Here is an 18,194-nt window from a genome sequence, read left to right as displayed (position 1 = left end):
TTCTGTTAAGGTTCTGTTCTGGTCTGTTCGGTTCTGTTCTGTTCTGTTCTGGTTCTGTTTGTTCTGTTAAGGTTCTGGTTCTGGTTCTGTTCTGGTTCTGGTTCTGTTCTGGTCTGGTTCTGTTCTGGTTCTGTTCTGTTCTGTTCTGTTCTGTCTGTTCTGGTTCTGGTTCTGGTTCTGTTCTGGTTCTGTTTGGTTCTGGTTCTGTTCTGGTTCTGTTCTGGTTCTGTTCTGGTTCTGGTTCTGGTTCTGTTCTGTTCTGTTCTGGTTCTGTTCTGGTTCTGGTTCTGTTCTGGTTCTGGTTCTGTTCTGTTCTGTGGTTCTAGTTTGGTTCTGTTCTGTTCTGTTCTGTCTGTTCTGTTCTGGTTCTAGTTCTGGTTCTGTTCTGTTCTGTTCTGGTTCTGTTTGGTTCTGGTTCTGGTTCTGGTTCTGGTTCTGTTCTGGTTCTGTTCTGGTTCTGGTTCTGGTCTGTTCTGGTTCTGTTCTGGTTCTGGTTTGTTCTGTTCTGGGAAAGACTGTGGAACCTCTGGAGATGATATTGCAAAGAAGGATTCTTCATAAAATCAGGAAAATTATCCTGAAAATGTTCTTCACAGGATTGTCTTTAGAGAACAGTGTCTTTAGTCAGAGGCTTCTTCAGATTTCCTGGAATACAGTCCTCTACAGTAGATTATTCCTGGCAACAAAACTTTTTGAAGAACAACATTTGAATTCCTTTCAGGATCATAAAGTATTTTTGAATCTGAATTAATTGATTTTTCAAAGTTATATTTTCACAATATCATTCATTCATTTATAGATGTCACATTTTCTAACTGAATGTTTCCGAATTAAACAAAACATTTTGCTTCCAGCTTTGTATATACCTCATAAAACATTTTTGTTAGCAAGCTAATATTTAGTTTGCAATAAAATATTTAGTTTGTAGTTAAATGTTTAACTTCAAAGTGAATTTCAGTTTGAAGCCTAATATTTAGTTTGTAAGCAATATTTTTACATCTAAATTTTGAACTGAATATTTGGTCAGCAAGCCTTAAGTTAGTTAGCCTTAAGCTAAATATTCAGCTTAAGCCTTAAGCTAAATATTCAGCTTAAGGCTAACTACATATTTACCTTGGACAGAAAATTGCCTTGCTAAATATTAGTTAGCCAGATGAACATTTAACCCAAATCTTTGGTTATTTAGCCTCAGGAGGGAGAAAAATAGCGGTTGATTTGTCAAAGTCATATTTTCACCGTGTTATACATTTATTTATGAGTTTAAAACAAATATGCAATTAGTAAGCTAAGCTGCTAAGAATTCAGTGTAGAGTTAAACATTCAGTGGCAAGTTAAATATTACCTTGCTGACTACAAATTTTGTTATAAGGCAAATAGTTGGTTCAGAGCAACATATTTTGACTTTGAAAATGAATCCCATTTCTTCCCTTATGTTAGGCAAAAAACTCAAATGATTGCTGTTGTTTTGACTGTGCAACTTTAGAAAACGGCACACCATAAAAACACCCATAATTTAGTATTTTTCCATATCTGGTTGACTTTGCTACTGCAGTAAGAAGTCCAGATTTGAATGTTTTTTGTGCAGGATGCTGTAACCTCCAATAGTCCTTTTTAAATGATGTGTCTTTGTATCTCTTTCTTTCTTTTTTGAGAGAACAATCACTTGCTTACAAAACAATTCGATTTTCCATTCAACCAAAACATTGTGTGCTTTCTCCTCCACTCTGCTGCGGATGGATGCTTGGCGTATCACACAGTAAACTCCACCTCCCCACAGCCCCTCCACCTTTAAATGAGGGAGAGAGTTTGGTTAGCAGAATCCTCCAGCTTGGTCCTCCGGGGACTAAATTTCTTGGGTAGGGTGATAAGGCTTTATAAAGCATAGAATATTGCATAGGAAACAATCGATGGATGTCAGCCTCAGATTCTGCCTTTCACTTCATATATGATTTCTGCATGTTTTTTTCAGATTTTGTAAGCCCTTCCCTTAATGTCTGGGCCCTCACTTTATGTGTTGCACTTCTGTCTGTTCTTGCTTTGCCTTCCCCTCTTTATGCTTTATTCTTTATTTTTTCCATAGAAACTCTTCTTGTCCGTTGTGACCCCCACCACATTGGACAAAAAAGTTGGGTACCCAGAAGGATTGGTTGATGTTAGGCATAACTTGGTATGAGTGGCATATAGGAGGCTCTGATTGGCCAACCACAGTTTGATTGCATTTGTATAGATCAGATCTGAGCAACCAGAACGACATTAGAGAGCATAACAATTACCAAAGAGAAAAATATTCTGTCTGAAGAACATCTAACCAATGAGGTCACCCTGTCTTTTGCCAGTCAAACTTGCATTAGGAAAAGTTCCAGCAGATTTTTGCCAACATGCTATTGGAGAAAATAACACATTTTACTCTGAGAGTACTATTGATATGCTTGTTCTACCACCCTTTATATTGGTAGAACAATAAAGTAGGTTATATTTATAACTTTTTTGTTTAAATATTGTAACCACTGCAGTCACATGACCCTCAGTCAGTTTCACTGCATTTTTGCCATTCTGTCTGGGTATTTAGCTTTTTGTCACTAAGTGTGCAGCTCTCTCTATCAATTTGTGAAATTGAAATGGTTGTTTGGCCACAGTGCGCTGACTATAGTGTTGTTTTGCTGCACTTTAGCACTGTTTATTAGCTATAAACTATGAATTCTGGCAAATAATTCTTATTTGTTGGTCAGTTAGTATTGAAATTGTTGAAATTGACACCATTAAATGTTTTGCTACATCTTTAACTGAGTCAGTATGATCCATACAATTTACATTAGGAAAGCATTGTATTTAATGACAGTTTCCTCGATGTATTCATCAGCAACAGTGTCAATTTATAAAGTAGGATTGCCAGGGCAAAGAACCATTTCATATCAAAATGAGCTCTTGCATTTTTAGTGTTATATTTTTGGTCTTTTCTTTCTACATGCTGAAGGAATATTTCATTTTTGTATATATTTGACGGACGGTGAAGTATCTTAACTTATCTTATTTCAGTTCAATAAAGGCTTATGTGTAATAAGTACTTCAGCTAATATCGTAATAATATTCAGTTATGAAATATCTGCTATGCATTCCAATAGAATTCATAAACAGTGACTTCAGGCCTATCAACAAATCTCAGTGTAACTTTTGCACTTTGCTCCATAGTTTAGCCAGTTTGACACTAATTTGGACACGTCAAAAAGTTCTATAACAAATTGCATTCCTGCTCTGCACATATTTATCACTGCAATGGAATTGATGCAGTTTCCTCTCAAATGTTTCAGCAATCCACTCGTCAATCACTCTGTCTGAGCTGATAAAACTTCAGTTACCTTAGTCTCACTGAGGCCGAGGCACCAAACAATTGCTGGCACAATGTTTTTTTCCATCAGGCCATAATCTGAGTGAAATACTTTATCTTCCCTCATCTCCCCTAGTCCTGTGATTGTTGAAATCCCCCACTTTGCCTCACTCCGAGGGAAGGAGCGGGAGTTGGTGATCCTCAGAAGTGAGACAGGAGAGAGCTGGAAGGAGCATCAGTGTGAACACACACCAGAGGAACTCAATCGGATTCTGAATGGCATGGATGAGGGTCAGTGTCCGAAACACGCAAGAACAAAAACACAACCTATGTTGTCACAAATAACTCCCCATACATATGGGGAAAAAGAGATGGTGGTTCATTTTACAAAATCATAATTTCACCATGCTATTCATTTATACATTTCACAATTTCCAAAAAACATATTTAATTGAATTAATCAGTTTACAAACTAAATAAATGGTTTGTATATATTTAATATACAAACTAAATATTACACTAATTATTTAGCCTTAATTTAAATATTCAGTTAGCATGCTAAATATTTAGTTTGAAGATAAATATTTAGCTCTTTGCTAAATGTTGACCTCTGGTGAAGTCATGGCTTCCATTAGTGAACATCTGTGAGGCCAACAAAAGGTTCATCCTCTGTTTTAAACTGAACTGTTGGACATGAAGACATGAGCAACAACAGAAGCCAATCAGTCACCAGCAGGAGTTTATGCAGAGCTTCCAAGACCCAGCTTTTATTTTGGTACTCCTGCTTATTAGCAAGTGACTTTGCAGAATAGCTCAATATTTAATTTTGTGCTAAATATTTAGGTTGAAACTAAGGAAGCTTTAAACTAAATATTTAGCTTGAAGTTAAATACACTAGAGTTTAAAACAAAATATTCAAAATATTTCATTAAAAAATAAATTTATAATCAAGAATATTTAAACACATTTAGTTCCAAAATAAATACTAGTTTAAAAGTAAACATTTAGCTTGCTGACTAAATATTTAATTCAATATTTTGTTCAAAATTGTGACATTTATGAATGAATAAATGACATAGTAAATACATGACTATGAAAAATAAACCCCCATTGTTTTCTGTTATAACAGGCTAAATAATCAAAATTGTTGCTGTTGTTTTTTAAGGGTTTAACTTTGCAAGCAGTATCTCATACACAGAAGTCCTGACATATGTCCTGTTTCACCTCCTGCCTTTAGAACTGGACCCACCAGAGGAGCTGGAAAGGAAACGCCTTTGCAGAATTATTACAAGAGACTTCCCCCAATATTTTGCAGTGGTGTCACGCATCAAGCAGGACAATAATTTGATTGGTCCAGAGGGAGGCATCCTAAGTAGTACTGTTGTGCCGCAAGTGCAGGCAGTTTTTCCAGAGGGGGCGCTCACCAAGAAGATTAGAGTTGGACTTCAGGTAACTCATTGAGCCTGCAGTCCCACTTTGATGCCACACCACCTGCTTTCATTCCTTTTTTATTATCTTCTTTTTCAGGCACAGCCAGTGAATATAAGTGTAGTGAGAAAGATCCTTGGAAACAAGGCCTCCTTCAGTCCTATTGTCACCTTGGAGCCTCGCAGGAGAAAGTTCCATAAACCCATCACCATGACCATCCCTGTCCCCAAGAGCAACTCTGACCCAATTCTTAACGGTTTTGGAGGGGACCCGCCCACATTACGACTTCTCTGTAGCATAACTGGTCAGAAAATGCTCATGTATACTTTTGCAAAACTAAGCAGTGCTTGTTGAGACCCTTTCTTACTCTAAGCAAATAATTTTGTGTCAATGTTCAGGAGGAACAACGCCTGCACAGTGGGAGGATATAACAGGGACAACACCGTTAACATTTATCAATGACTGTGTCTCCTTCACCACCAACGTTTCCGCAAGGTAAGAATGTTAAGAATTGCCTATGATAAATTATTTGTTGAGTTCTGGGTGACTGAGTTCCCACCATGTTGATTTCTGCTGCTTCTTGTTTCAAGGTTCTGGCTGATAGACTGTCAACAAGTCCAGGAATCTGTCAACTTCTCCACTCAAGTGTATCGAGAGATCATCTGCGTTCCCTACATGGCCAAGTTTGTGATCTTTGCCAAAACCCATGACCCGATCGAGGCCCGGTTACGCTGTTTTTGCATGACTGATGACAAGATTGATAAAACATTGGAACAGCAGGAGAACTTCACTGAGGTGGCTCGGAGCCGGGATGTAGAGGTGAGATGGAAGGTTGGACCCGGAATTTACCAAAGCCTCGTATTGTGGCTTCCCACAGTACGTCTTCACATTACAGACTACTGACAAAGTAAATACAGTTTATTTATTTAGTTTTTATTACATATTTGCTAAGCTTTTTTTTAAAGTCTTGACACCAGCAACAATTTTTTTTTTCTTTCACAAGTTTAAATTGACTTGTGAGAGGGTTTATAAGAAAGGAGGCCTGAAATTAATCGGTGGTCCATGGGGAACACCACAAGTCTTCCTTCACATAGGTGCCAAGGATGTAGATAAGTAAACTAAAATAAAGAGCTCCATCTTGTTATCTTTCTGTCATAATGGCATTTTTGTCAAAAGTGATTTTGGATATAAAAAAATACCACCCCCTTTTTCACTGCCAAAGTTATACGAGTGCAAAATATAACGACTTTTGGCAAAAGATGACAGGCCATGTATTTTAGGAAGGTGATGATTTGGTGGGCTAATTACACTGACTCATTTTGTCAGGTACTGGAAGGGAAACCTATATATGCAGACTGTTTTGGAAACCTGGTTCCACTCACCAAAAGTGGCCAACATCATCTGTTCAGTTTCTATGCCTTTAAGGAGAACAGGCTAGCACTCTTCATCAAAGTAAGAATGGTTCCTTGCTACATTACACCAGAACATAAAGCTGTTTTTTTATGTCATTTACATGGTCTTGTACATATTACAGCATAAGTTAGTTCTGTGATCTGCCTGCTTATGTAGATCCGAGACAACACCCAGGAACCATGTGGTCGACTGTCATTCATGAAGGAACCCAGGAACTACAGGTCACTTCACCAAAATGCCATATGCAACCTCAACATCACGCTTCCATCTTATAGCAAAGTAAGAACTCTACAAAAATCTTTTCTCCATCTTTGCATTCCTGTGTTAAAACTGGCATCCAATGAGCCAGTTTTAACACCTTTGACTTTTAATAATGTTGGTCTTGGTGGCAATTTTTGCTGATAATATGGCAAAGGTTAAACTAATTTGATATTCAATAGTGGTATGAAAGCACAAATGACAATGATGACTTGAATAAATGTAGAACAGAAAAATGCTGTTCATATCAACCTGGTTCTTTGTAAAAAACATAAATCTTTGGTTAGATCATCAATAACTTATAAATTAATGAATAATCATCCATCCATCTATCCATCCATCGTCTGCCACTTATCCGAGGTTGGGTCACGGGGGTAGCAGCTCAAGAAGGGAGGCCCAGACTTTCCTCTCCCCAGCCACTTCCTCCAGCTCCTCCGGGGGAATCCCGAGGCGTTCCCCAGCCAGCCGAAACATAGTCCCTCCAGCGTGTCCTGGGTCTTTCCAGGGGCCTCATCCCGGTGGGACGTGTCCGAAACATCTCACCAGGGAGGCGTCCATCCTGACCAGATGCCCGAGCCTCAACTGGCTCCTCTCCATGTGGAGGAGCAGCTGACTGACTGGGGCTCCAGTTAAAACAGCTGGGATCAACTGGCAGACTTTAATATAAATACATGAACAAACCTTTATGTAACCTTTCAAATAAAATTCTTTATTAATGTAAAATAAACAATAAGGATGTAAACAGTGACTTGTATAAAATGTTGAGTAACTATGTTAAAATTTTCGTAAACATGAGCTTATGTGTTGCAGAAATCTAATGTTCCAATCTTTGAAGTTTATTTCTCTATGTACAAAATCAATCTACTTAAGAGCAACAATAATAATATTTCTCGTAGTAATAATAATATTATAACATTGAGAGCTTTTTACTCTCAAGTAAAAGAAAAACAGTAAAATGCAGTAAAACTTCTCATATAAGTACCAAAAAGTTACTCATATTAATGTAAGCAGTTCTACCCACTTTTGAATAGCAAAATTAATAGCCTATTTTTAACAAGATTAGCATGATATATTGTTGTGGAATAGACATCATTTAGCTAACACTATCTGCATCCAAAAACATTACTATACTCACTTGGTTAGTTTGTGAAAAAATAGCTTCCAGTCCAGGGGGGCACAACAGACTCTTTCCTGACCTAAAACTAACACAATTTAAAATCAAAAATCATCAAACTGACAGTCAAACATGGTGGTGGTGTAATTGCCTGAGACTGCTTTGTTGATTCAGCAAAAGAGAATGTCCAAGAAACGGCTCAAGACCTTCAGCTTAATCAAACTTGAACAATAATCCAAACCAAACCAGCAGGTCCTCTTCTGAATGGCATCAATAAACAAAAGGAAGGTTTTGGATTGGCCTGTGTCCAATAAAATTTTTATCATAATTTAAAACTTGCTTTTTGTGTTTTATATAAAATACATGTAAGTATGATTTTGAAAAACATGCCTAAGCAGAAGAAAACAGTTAAAGGTAAATGGTCTGTATGGCACTATTTGAACATATCAAGTGGCAAACAATCATTACCAGCATTATTACGTTACTGTTGCAACAGGCAACGCCATCTCCAGATATGAAGAGGAACGGTTGTGGCAGTTTTTCAGGTGTAATCCAGACTCCAGTCTTTAAACTAAGTCTTCAGTGTTTTTATTCCCATCTGTCAGTTGAAGTTTGACAGATGTGACAGGCTGTTTGTTCCTACATTGAACATGCATTTCCACCTGTTTTTACTGCTCCTGTGTTTATATCTGCACTCCCTTCTTCTTTCCTGCTGCTTTTTGCTCTCATAAGGACTCAGATTCAGACCAAGAGCATGAGGAACAGGTAAAAGCAGCCGCTGTTTCCTCTTCCCCTTTCTTCCCAGCTGATTATCCGTTTCACTGCGTGACCATTAGCACTAAATGGGATTTTGCAACATCCTTGCTTGTTAATGACATAGTTGATAAGATTAGAATTTCTTTAAGATGCATTAATGAATGTGATGTACAGTATATGTTGGGTGTAGTTTTTGCCAAGTAGTTTTGGTGCTTTTTACACAGCCCTGGTCATCTAAGCAAACTAACTGTAAGCCATTCTATGTGTTCTCTTTCAGACCGGCAGAACCTTTGACAAATGTAAGCTATTCCTTTCATTTATTTCATCTATTCTTAAAGAAATTCTGGACACAAAACACATTTTAGACTTATTGATGTGTAATGTCTAATTTAATCTCATTAACAAAAGCAATGGTATGAGGAATATATCCAATATACATAATAACTAAAAGCATACATTAACATATCTAGCCTGCTCTCAACTATTTCCTCATAATTCAAGCTTTTTTTCCCCAGCCATCCCTCCCCATGTTGTTGTTCTGTTTCTCCTGAGGCTTAGCTACTTAACTTGCCTTTGCTTGTAGTTTCACCTTTACAGTTGTCATTAATTTAACAATTGAACCTTCAGAGTTCAAAATTGTTCATTTAAAGGACAGTTTTGACTGGAGAGAAGATATTTGTGATGGTATTTGCTCTTATGCAGGTCTACCAAATATTCCCTCTGCAACATTTGTAAATTAGAAGAAGGATCCATGTGCATCTTTGTTTAATTGTTTTAATAAGTTCAATATAGATAGCTAAAATTTGACCCAAAACAATTTATGCATTTAATGTAGCACTTGCTGTAGCTTCTGCTGTTGTAGTAAATCAAGCAGCAGTTCTCCACCTAACCGCCTCCCAAGCCTTGCCATCCAACACTAAAACCTTCAAGTATTTAGTATAAAGCTCATGTTATACTCCAATATATATGAAGCATTCTTAATTCACAGGAGTTACATGCGCTGCATGCATGGGCACATATTGACAGATGGAGGGTTTTCTAAACGAACCACAAGCAAAACTGTTTAACTCCATTCACTCTCTTCCATGTCCTCACCCTTTGCACTTCCCTTTGCTTTGCATGGAAATAACTTGCCTAACATCACTTTGTGTGTTTCTATGGGTGTATGAATGTTTATTTCTATATCATTACTGAGAACTAATTTCTTCAGTTATATTTTTGTCATTTTATTCAGAAGTTGCTAATTAATGCATTTTCTCATGGTTTTTTTAAACATTGTTGAATATTTTCAAATTCCTAAAGGACCAAACATGTTTTAAGAATATATTGGTGCAGTTTATAGCCATTTTTAAAATGGTTTATAAATTGACATTGACATTTTAAATTGTTATCAGTAGCATTTCACTGGCTTTCTTCAGCAAGTCAATTGTTGTTTTCTTTTTTAAAAGCAATTTTGTCATCATTACATGACATATGTCCTACTTCTGAGCAATCTTGAGATCCCTCAGCGTCCTTATGTCTTGCGTTGTCCTTTTCTATGCTGTATATATTGATTTCCTTATACTTGTCATATTTTGTTTTGCTTAATGGTTTGGTCTTGCGAGTGTGGGTGCGAGAGCTTAAGCAAGTTATTTCCTGCTCATATCTTTTCTCATTGTTTTTTGTTTTTTTTATTGGAATTAACTCAATCATAATTTCCTGAAACATGAGAAAGTATAAACCTAATTCCTACCGTAGAACCCATTGTGAATATAATGTCCTATGATCCCTGTACCCTGTTCCAATCTTATCCTGACCACCTTCTCCAATGTTTGTCTCCTTTCATTTGAATTTTTGCTTTTCTTTACTCCTTACTTGTTCTTCTTCCAAATGGAAGATGAAGAGACGGAGACTTCAGTCCTGAAATCTGAGCTGATTCGAGAACCAGACCTTCTGTCCGACGTGTCAGAGATGAAACAGGATTTGATCAAAATGACTGCCATCTTGACCGCAGACTCGACAGAGAAATCCCCTTCCTTAGGAAGGTGTGGTCTAGAGAAGGGGACAGAGGAGGTTTCTGGAGAACCTTTAGAAATAATGGAAAAGGACCTGGAGAAAGTCAAGGAGGACCTTGAGAAAGTCAGTGAGATACTGAGAAGTGGAACATATGAGGATGAGGTGGTAGAGGCGGCAGCTAGCGCAACTAAAATTGCTGAAGAGTGGGTACTCCTCTCAGACTCTGAAATAGAAGAGGCAAAAAACATGGCTGCCCTAGGAGTTCAGGAGCCCATCTTGCGTGACAGTAAGGCTAAGAGAGGGGCTCCCAGACCAAAAGCCATCAAGAGCAGTGGTGACCTTAAAGAATACCTCCTGGATGCACCAGTGAGTGCCAAAGTAAAGACTAAAAAGAGATAGGTGTCCAAGAAAAATTCACTGATGTACTACGGAAAAATGCAAAACCTTCTGTTCAAGTCAAATCCCATGAAAGAAACATAACTGGTGATGTTACAAATCAGTTAGAAGGAAGGGAAAAGATCATGAGCAGGCAGAGGGATCAACAGAAGCAGGAGCTCTTCTTAGCATACCAACAGCTCCTACTCCTGCATCACCCGTGTCCCCAGTGATCGAAGAAACCCCTATAGGGTCAATAAAGGACAAAGTCAAAGCCTTACAACAAAAAGTTGAGGCTGAACAAAAGAGCAAAAAAGCCACTGGAAGCAAACCCTCACATTTGCCTGTTGCACGTAAATCATCAAAAGCCAAAGAATCATCTAAATCCAAACTTCCTAAGTCCCCAAAAGCTGAATCGGAAAAGCTTGAGGAAACAATGTCAGTTAAAGAACTGATGCAAGCATTCCAAACAGGACAGGATCCTTCAAAGAGAAAGTCGGGGTTATTTGAGGTTAAAACAGCTGCAACAAGATCAGAGAAAGCCACACCATCTCAATCTGTTCAGTCAAAATCTATGATGAAAGCAATGACCTCACATGCCTCACAAGGTCAAGAAGTATTGTTGGATCCCAAAAATGCCAAAAACAGACTACTTTGCAGGAAAAATATATAGAAATCAAATTTAGCACTCACTCAGAACCATCTGAAACACTAGACTTTGGAAATGGTGGCATTGACAATAGCTCTGAGAACTGTAAACATGAGGGTGTGGTCAAATCACTAAGTGGCAGTTATGGAGATCACCTTAACTCAGAAGACAGTTACAAACATGAGGGTTGACTAGTTCAGGCAGAACCCCTGAGAGTCTGTATGGACTGCAGTCAACTACAACATTGTCAACAACTTCCACAAAAGTTAAAGACCTTACAGACAAGGACAAGTCTGGAGACTCTGGTGACCAGGTATCAACAGAATTGACACTCCGTGTCTCTTCCAGCGAGGCTGCAGATGACCACACAACAAGTGAGTCAATGTCTCTTACGAGGGCTGAATCTAAGCCAACTAGACCTCAAAATCTTATTAAGAGAGTTTCAGAAACGGTAGAAACATTTCTTAGTGATGACAATAGCCCTGATGATCAGATAACATTGCCATTAATTGGTTCTCCAGTGTCTAGATCCCCATGTAAATATGATGAAAGCTTTGACCTACCTTTAAAGCAAGAATTGGATGCCCTCAGTCCATTAGCTGATGACTCTTTGACAATAAGCCATAGAGACTCTTTAGAAGGTAGTCCTCTGATTGAAGAAAATTCGTCACATAAATCCCCAGACTCTATTGAGCCCAGTCCAACCACAGAATCATCCCCTTGTGATTCCCTGGAGAGCAGTCCTGTACAGCAAAAAAGCCACTCATCATTCCCACCGGTACACAATGCTAAGTCGCCGTCTACCTACACATCACACTCTCAGGCCAAAGACCTCCCCCAAGATGCTTTTCATGGTAGGCTGCTTGGAGACCCTGAAAATACTGCTGATGATGACAGTTGAGCAGACATCTCAGATGACAAGTTCGGGTAAGAGTCTCCTCTCCCCTGATACACCTAGTTCTGAAGAGGTAAGTTATGAGGTAAACCCCAGACTCCTTGATAATGCATTTCTTTGCATTTCATTCAAACCGGCTGCTATCCCTGAAGACCCAGCAGAGGATGATGCAACATACAACTATGAAGCTAAGAAAGAAATCACTCCAGAGGAGGAAATGTTTAAGATGGCTGCCAAAATAAAAACATTTAATCAAATGGAACAAGACCCAAAGAGCAACAGGAGGTTTAGCAAAGACTTGTTTTTCTCAGGAAATGACAAGACAGGGGATAACAGTTGTGAAACATTAAAGCCCAGCACTGAAAAGTTTTTGCAAATTGAATGTCGACTCAATAGACACACAGAAGATTCAAAATTAGCTAATTTTATTGGTCCAGATATTAAAGTACAACCTCCCTCTCCTTTTTCAGCAGGTGTGCATGATGGAACCCAGAGCAAAGAGGTCAAGAATACATCAGCCACTGTCACTTCAGAGGGATCTCATTCTGTCTCAGACCAGCATCATTCAAAATCCAATCTGAAAACCTCATGGGATGAAGTCCCATCGTTTACTGAAGCTGTTAACCATGTTTGTAACACAACATCAGCAACTTCAAGTGTTGAAAACAGGACAGATGAACAAAAACAGGAGAGTTTGAAAAGGTCAAGTGATAATGTAGATAATACAGGTCATATGTTAGATGTTAGCAAAGTACAGACAGGAATGCAAAAACCAAATTGCAATGTAACAGATGAGGTGAAAGAGGATAGATGGGGTCATGCAGGAGCACCGAAAGCTGAGCTTTGTCCTGGAGTTGCTACAAGTCAAACAAAATATGAAGTCTTTATCTACAATGATGGTGAAGAAGAGAATGAGACATCAAATCTTCCTAGAACTGAATCAAAAGGAGTAACTGCAAGAGTGGAGACTGAACCATGGTCTGCCATGCGAGAAGATGATGTCACTTTTGCAGCACGTGTAAAAGATGAAGAACAGAAGATCCTGAATCTGGTGATGGACCGTCAGTCTGTGCAAGCAACTCCAGACACCACACCTGGTAGAACACCAACAGAAGAGAGCAGTCCTACCAGTGAGCCCAACCCTTTTCTTTTCCAGGAAGGGAAGCTCTTTGAAATGACACGGAGTGGTGCGATTGATATGACAAAGAGAAGCTATGAAGAGGAGGGGGGTGGCTTTGCTTTTTTTCAGATAGGTGACCAGTTTTTAGAGGAGCCTAACGTAAATGAATCCAGGCAAGAAAATAGATCAGCTGGAGAATCAGCAATAGGTCTCAATTTAACATTGGAGCTTGACATTGGGGAAGATGCAATATTAAAAGATATTACTGATTCGCAGCTTCAGTCCCCATCGGAGGGAGATCAGTTAGGCTGTAAAGCTGATACGTCCAAATCTAAAATCCCCAAAATGGGCATTTCAGCTTCTGCTAAAACTTCAAAGAAAGATCTGGTATGCCCCGAACCTTTTGAGACGAAAACTGAAAACAACATAAGTGAAGGATCATTAGATTTAGAAACAACTGAACAACCAATAACAAATGTACAGACCGCAGAAACTACTGTAACTAGATCGGTTTACTCTGAGCAAGGCCAAGAGTCCTCTGATTCCTCCCCAGAAAACAAAGTCAGTGGTAGAAGCCCAAAACAACAGGCAAGCAGCCACTTAAAGGTGCTTCCCAAAATGGTAAGATACAAAGCACAGCCAAAGCACAAGCTAGGTCTGTTCCTCAAAGTCGAGCAAAATCTATAATTCCCTCACCCTCTCATGTATCGCCCTCCTCAACAGCTTTTAAAAAAGAGACCTACTTTATTTCAGACTCTAAATCCAGGATACCTATCAAGACTAGCTCTGCCAAACCTGATTCTCATGCCAAACGTATGGAATCTGATCAAGAGAAAAAGCTTAAAGTTTCTGTAAAAAAGGGTACTAGGAGAAAATCTGAGACAGATGCAGGTCCTTCTGTGGATTTTAAAACTAAGACACAATCTTCTAAAGCCAAAAGCTTCTGTGAGGGGGAGTCTACGAGATCACCTATTAAAAAGGTGCAGGATAGTCCTGTGAGCGTTGAGTCTGTAAGATCTAAAGGTTTTCAGTCCAGGTTGCCAGTCCGTGGCAAAACTACTCACTCATGTCATTCAACATCCACTAAACCAAAAAGCAAACCACAGAAACAGTCTATTGAGTTCTTTGAAGAGATCAGTGATGAAGCAGCAAAAGTCGTGGCAAGGTTGGCACAGGCTGAGACAGATAAAGATGAAGAAGCTGTGACTGCTCTCTCAGATGATGAGATAAGTCTTATTGATCCATCCATTATTGAAAGAGAACCCTTCCCAGATCTGCAGTTCCCACCCTCAGGAGACGTCTTTCCCATTAGACCACTGTGGGACGACCCTGTTGAGACACAGATGCAGCGAATTCCAGATGATAAAGTCCAAAGTCAAGGTATCCCCCAGTTATAGGGGCTATTCTCTATCTCTTCTACGTCATTAGTGCTCTAGCTGTAAAGGTGCTGCCTCTCTGTCTCTTGTAGTTTTGTCCCCTTGTACCTGAAGATCCTTGTTGCTGTGTTACTGGAGATCTTTTGTCGATGTATTGCAATCTCTCTTTCCTTCTATGTATTTTGAACATCTCAAGACTGATCTAAAGGCTTTATAAAGCCACTGAAACATATTTCACTTACTCATTAGAAAATTGGAAACAAAAATTAGGTTAAGTTTTGGGAAAAAAAAGGATTTCTATGAAGTGCTTAGGAAGCCAAACTGGTAACTGGAATTATAAAAAGAAAGCCAGTGAATTCTTTTCAGATCATGTTTGTGAATGTAATTTATCTTATGACTTTGATCATTTATGAATGTCTGGTGCTGTTTGCAGTAGATCCACAGGATGAAGCAGAAAGAAATGAGCAACGGTTGGCCATTATAGCTGATCACCTGGGCTTCAGTTGGACGGGTGAGTCACACTATATAGCAAACGTCAAGCTAAAATTTTGAAAATGTGTACTCTTTCTTATTAAAACAAAATCTGGATGTTTTGTTCTTGGAGCCACAGAATGAATTTAACTTGTCTTCTTCCCTGTCAACAGAGTTGGCACGAGAATTGGACTTCAGTGAGGAGAAGATCAACATGATAAGAACTGAAAACCCAAATTCTCTGCAAGATCAAAGCCATGCCCTTCTGAACCTTTGGACTGTGACAGAAGGACATCGTGCCTCAGGTCAATATTTCCAACAGAGCTGAAACCAGATGAACTGTATAAGAAGGCACTTTGTCATTGTTTTGTTTGCTAAAATTCTAGCCCTAACCCTAAAATTTACATATAGTTACTTGATACATATAAATATAGACTTTGGTAGAATTAACTTTTTAAGTGGTCTGAATTGGGCCAAATGTTTTGGATACTCGACCACAAGTTGCTCATAACTGAATAGATGGACTTCTAGCCCATTCCTTATGGCCTTTGACATGCAGACTTTCATGTCAAGCTTAAACTTCCCCAATATCATGAGAGGTTCCTTCATGACAAAATCTATTTCGTGAAGTGCAATAATGTAATTGAACAGATAAATTTGGACTACTCTTGGGGTTTCGTGAAATCGGACCAATAGATGCACCGGATTGTAAGAGGTTCAAAGTCCATATATACCATATATATATATAAAAATTCCCTTCTCACCCACCGCGGGTGGTTCTTATCCTCTGAGCTCGGGTCCTCTACCAGAGGCCTGGGAGCTTGAGGGTCCTGCAGTATCTTGGCTGTGCCAAGGACTGCACATTTGGACTGAGATGTCTGATGTTGTTCCTGGGATCTGTTGTAGCCACTGCTCCAGTTTGGGGGTTACTGCCCCGAGGGCCCCGATGACCACAGGCACCACTGTGGTCTTCACCTTCCAGGCCCTCTCCAGTTCTTCCCTGAGGCTCTGGTATTTCTCCAGTTTCTCGTGCTCCTTTTTCCTGATGTTGCAATCACTTGGTATTGCTACATCTACCACAACGGCTTTCCTCTGTGTTTATCCACCACGACAATGTCTGGTTGGTTCGCCATTACCATTTTGTCTGTCTGGATCTGGAAGTCCCACAGGATCTTAGCTCTGGCGTTCTCCACCACCTTTGGGGTGTTTCCCACTTTGATCTCGGGGTTTCCAGTCCATATTCTGCACAGATGTTTCTGTACACTATGCCTGCCACTTGGTTATGTTTCCATGTACGCTTTCCCTGCCAGTATCTTGCACCCTGCTGTGGTGTGCTGGACTGTCTCAGGGGCCTCCTTGCACAACCTACACCTTGGGTCTTGTCTGGTGTGGTAGATCTGGGCCTCTATTGCTCTGGTGTTTAGGGCCTGTTCCTGGGCGGCCAGGATGAGGGCCTCTGTGCTGTCCTTGAGTCCAGCTTTTTCCAGCCATTGGTAGGACTTACTGATATCAGCCACTTCAGTTTGGATGTACCAAAAGTTGGTTGCTTTTGGTACATCCCATGTAGGGGCTTGTCCTCCCATGATGGTATCTCTGGCACCTCAACCTCCATTCCCTGTTGTTGGAGACATTCATTGAGCACATTGTCTGTTGAGGCTTTGTCCCTGATGTATTTATGGATCTTAGGTTTTGTCCTGGACAGTGGTTCTCACACTCACTAGTCCTCTGCCTCCTTCCTTGCGGCTCGTGTACGGTCTCAGGGTGCTGGATTTGGGATGGAACCCTCCATGCATTGTTAGTAGTTTTCTGGTCTTAATATCTGTGACTTTTATCTCCTCCTTTGGCCAGCTAATTATTCCAGCAGGGTATCTGGCAAGGCATAGCTGTTTATCGCACGGATTTTGTTCTTGCCATTGAGCTGGCTTCTCAGGACTTGCCTTATTCGTTGGAGGTATTTAGCTGTGGCTCCTTTCCTTGTGCCTCATCGAGGTTGCCATTTGCTTGTGGTATACCTAGGTACTTGTAACTGTACTCTATGTCTGCTATTGTTCCTTGTGGGAGTGAGACTCCTTCTTTGCAGATGACCTTCCCCCTCTTTGTGATCAGCCGACCACACTTCTCTAGTCCGAATGACATCCCAATGTCCGTGCTGTAGATCCTGGTGGTGTGGATCAGTGAGTCGATGTCTCGCTCACTCTTGGCGTACAGCTTGATGTCATCCATGTAGAGACGGTGACTGATGTTGGCCCCATTTTTGAGTCGGTATCCGTAGCCTGTCTTGTTGATGATTTGGTTGAGGGGGTTCAGGCCTATGCAGAACAGCAGTGGGACAGAGCATCTCCTTGGTATATGCCACATTTGATGGACACTTGTGGTTTGCAGTTAGTTTCAAGGGTGGTTTTCCACAGCCTCATCGAGTTTGCAATGAAGGCTCTCAGAATCATGTTGATGTTATACATCTCTAGGCATTCAATGATCCAAGTATGCGGCATTGAGTCATAGGCTTTCTTGTAATCAATCCAAGCCATGCACAGGTTGGTGTGTCGGGTTTTGCAGTCTCTGGCAACTGTGTGGTCTATGAGGAGTTGGTGTTTGGCTCCTCTGCTATTTACGCCGATACCTTTCTGTGCCGTGCTCATGTGTTTATCCATGTGTTTGCTTATCTTGGCCGCTATAATGCCTGACATGAGCTTCCAGGTTGTGGAGAGGCAGGTTATTGGTCGGTAGTTGGGTGGGACTGGACCCTTTGATGGATCCTTCTGGATTAGGATTGTCCGCCCTTCAGTTAACCATTCAGGGTGAGTCCCACTTTGTAGCAGCTGGTTCATTTGGGCTGCCAGTCGCTCATGGAGGGCAGCGAGTTTCTTTAGCCAGTAGGCATGGATCATATCAGGCCCTGGTGCTGTCCAGCTTTTCATGCCTGAGACTCTTTCTTGAACATCTGTCACAGTGATGGTTACCGGGGCTTGCTCAGGGAGGTTGCTGTGGTCCTCTCGTAGAGAGATCAGCCACTGTGCAT

At 40.1% G+C, this 18,194-nt stretch overlaps 1 protein-coding gene across 1 annotated transcript in view; it reads left to right on the top strand.

Moving 5' to 3' along the window:
- Positions 1-18,194, top strand: part of ank2b (ankyrin 2b, neuronal) — a 76,458-nt gene that overhangs the window by 30,520 nt on the left and 27,744 nt on the right. Inside the window, 12 exon segments of the mRNA XM_055056389.1 lie at positions 1,758-1,856; positions 3,462-3,616; positions 4,563-4,774; positions 4,853-5,057; positions 5,152-5,248; positions 5,344-5,572; positions 6,080-6,205; positions 6,323-6,445; positions 8,271-8,303; positions 8,572-8,593; positions 15,138-15,215; positions 15,349-15,480. Coding sequence (XP_054912364.1) covers positions 1,758-1,856; positions 3,462-3,616; positions 4,563-4,774; positions 4,853-5,057; positions 5,152-5,248; positions 5,344-5,572; positions 6,080-6,205; positions 6,323-6,445; positions 8,271-8,303; positions 8,572-8,593; positions 15,138-15,215; positions 15,349-15,480 — 1,511 coding nt within the window.

Source organism: Poeciliopsis prolifica, unplaced genomic scaffold (genome assembly GCF_027474105.1).
Source record: "Poeciliopsis prolifica strain line A6 unplaced genomic scaffold, Auburn_PproV2 SCAFFOLD045, whole genome shotgun sequence".
Taxonomy (NCBI): domain Eukaryota; kingdom Metazoa; phylum Chordata; class Actinopteri; order Cyprinodontiformes; family Poeciliidae; genus Poeciliopsis; species Poeciliopsis prolifica.
The sequence above is the reverse complement of the archived record's forward strand: the minus strand, read 5'-3'. Positions and strand labels throughout refer to the sequence as shown.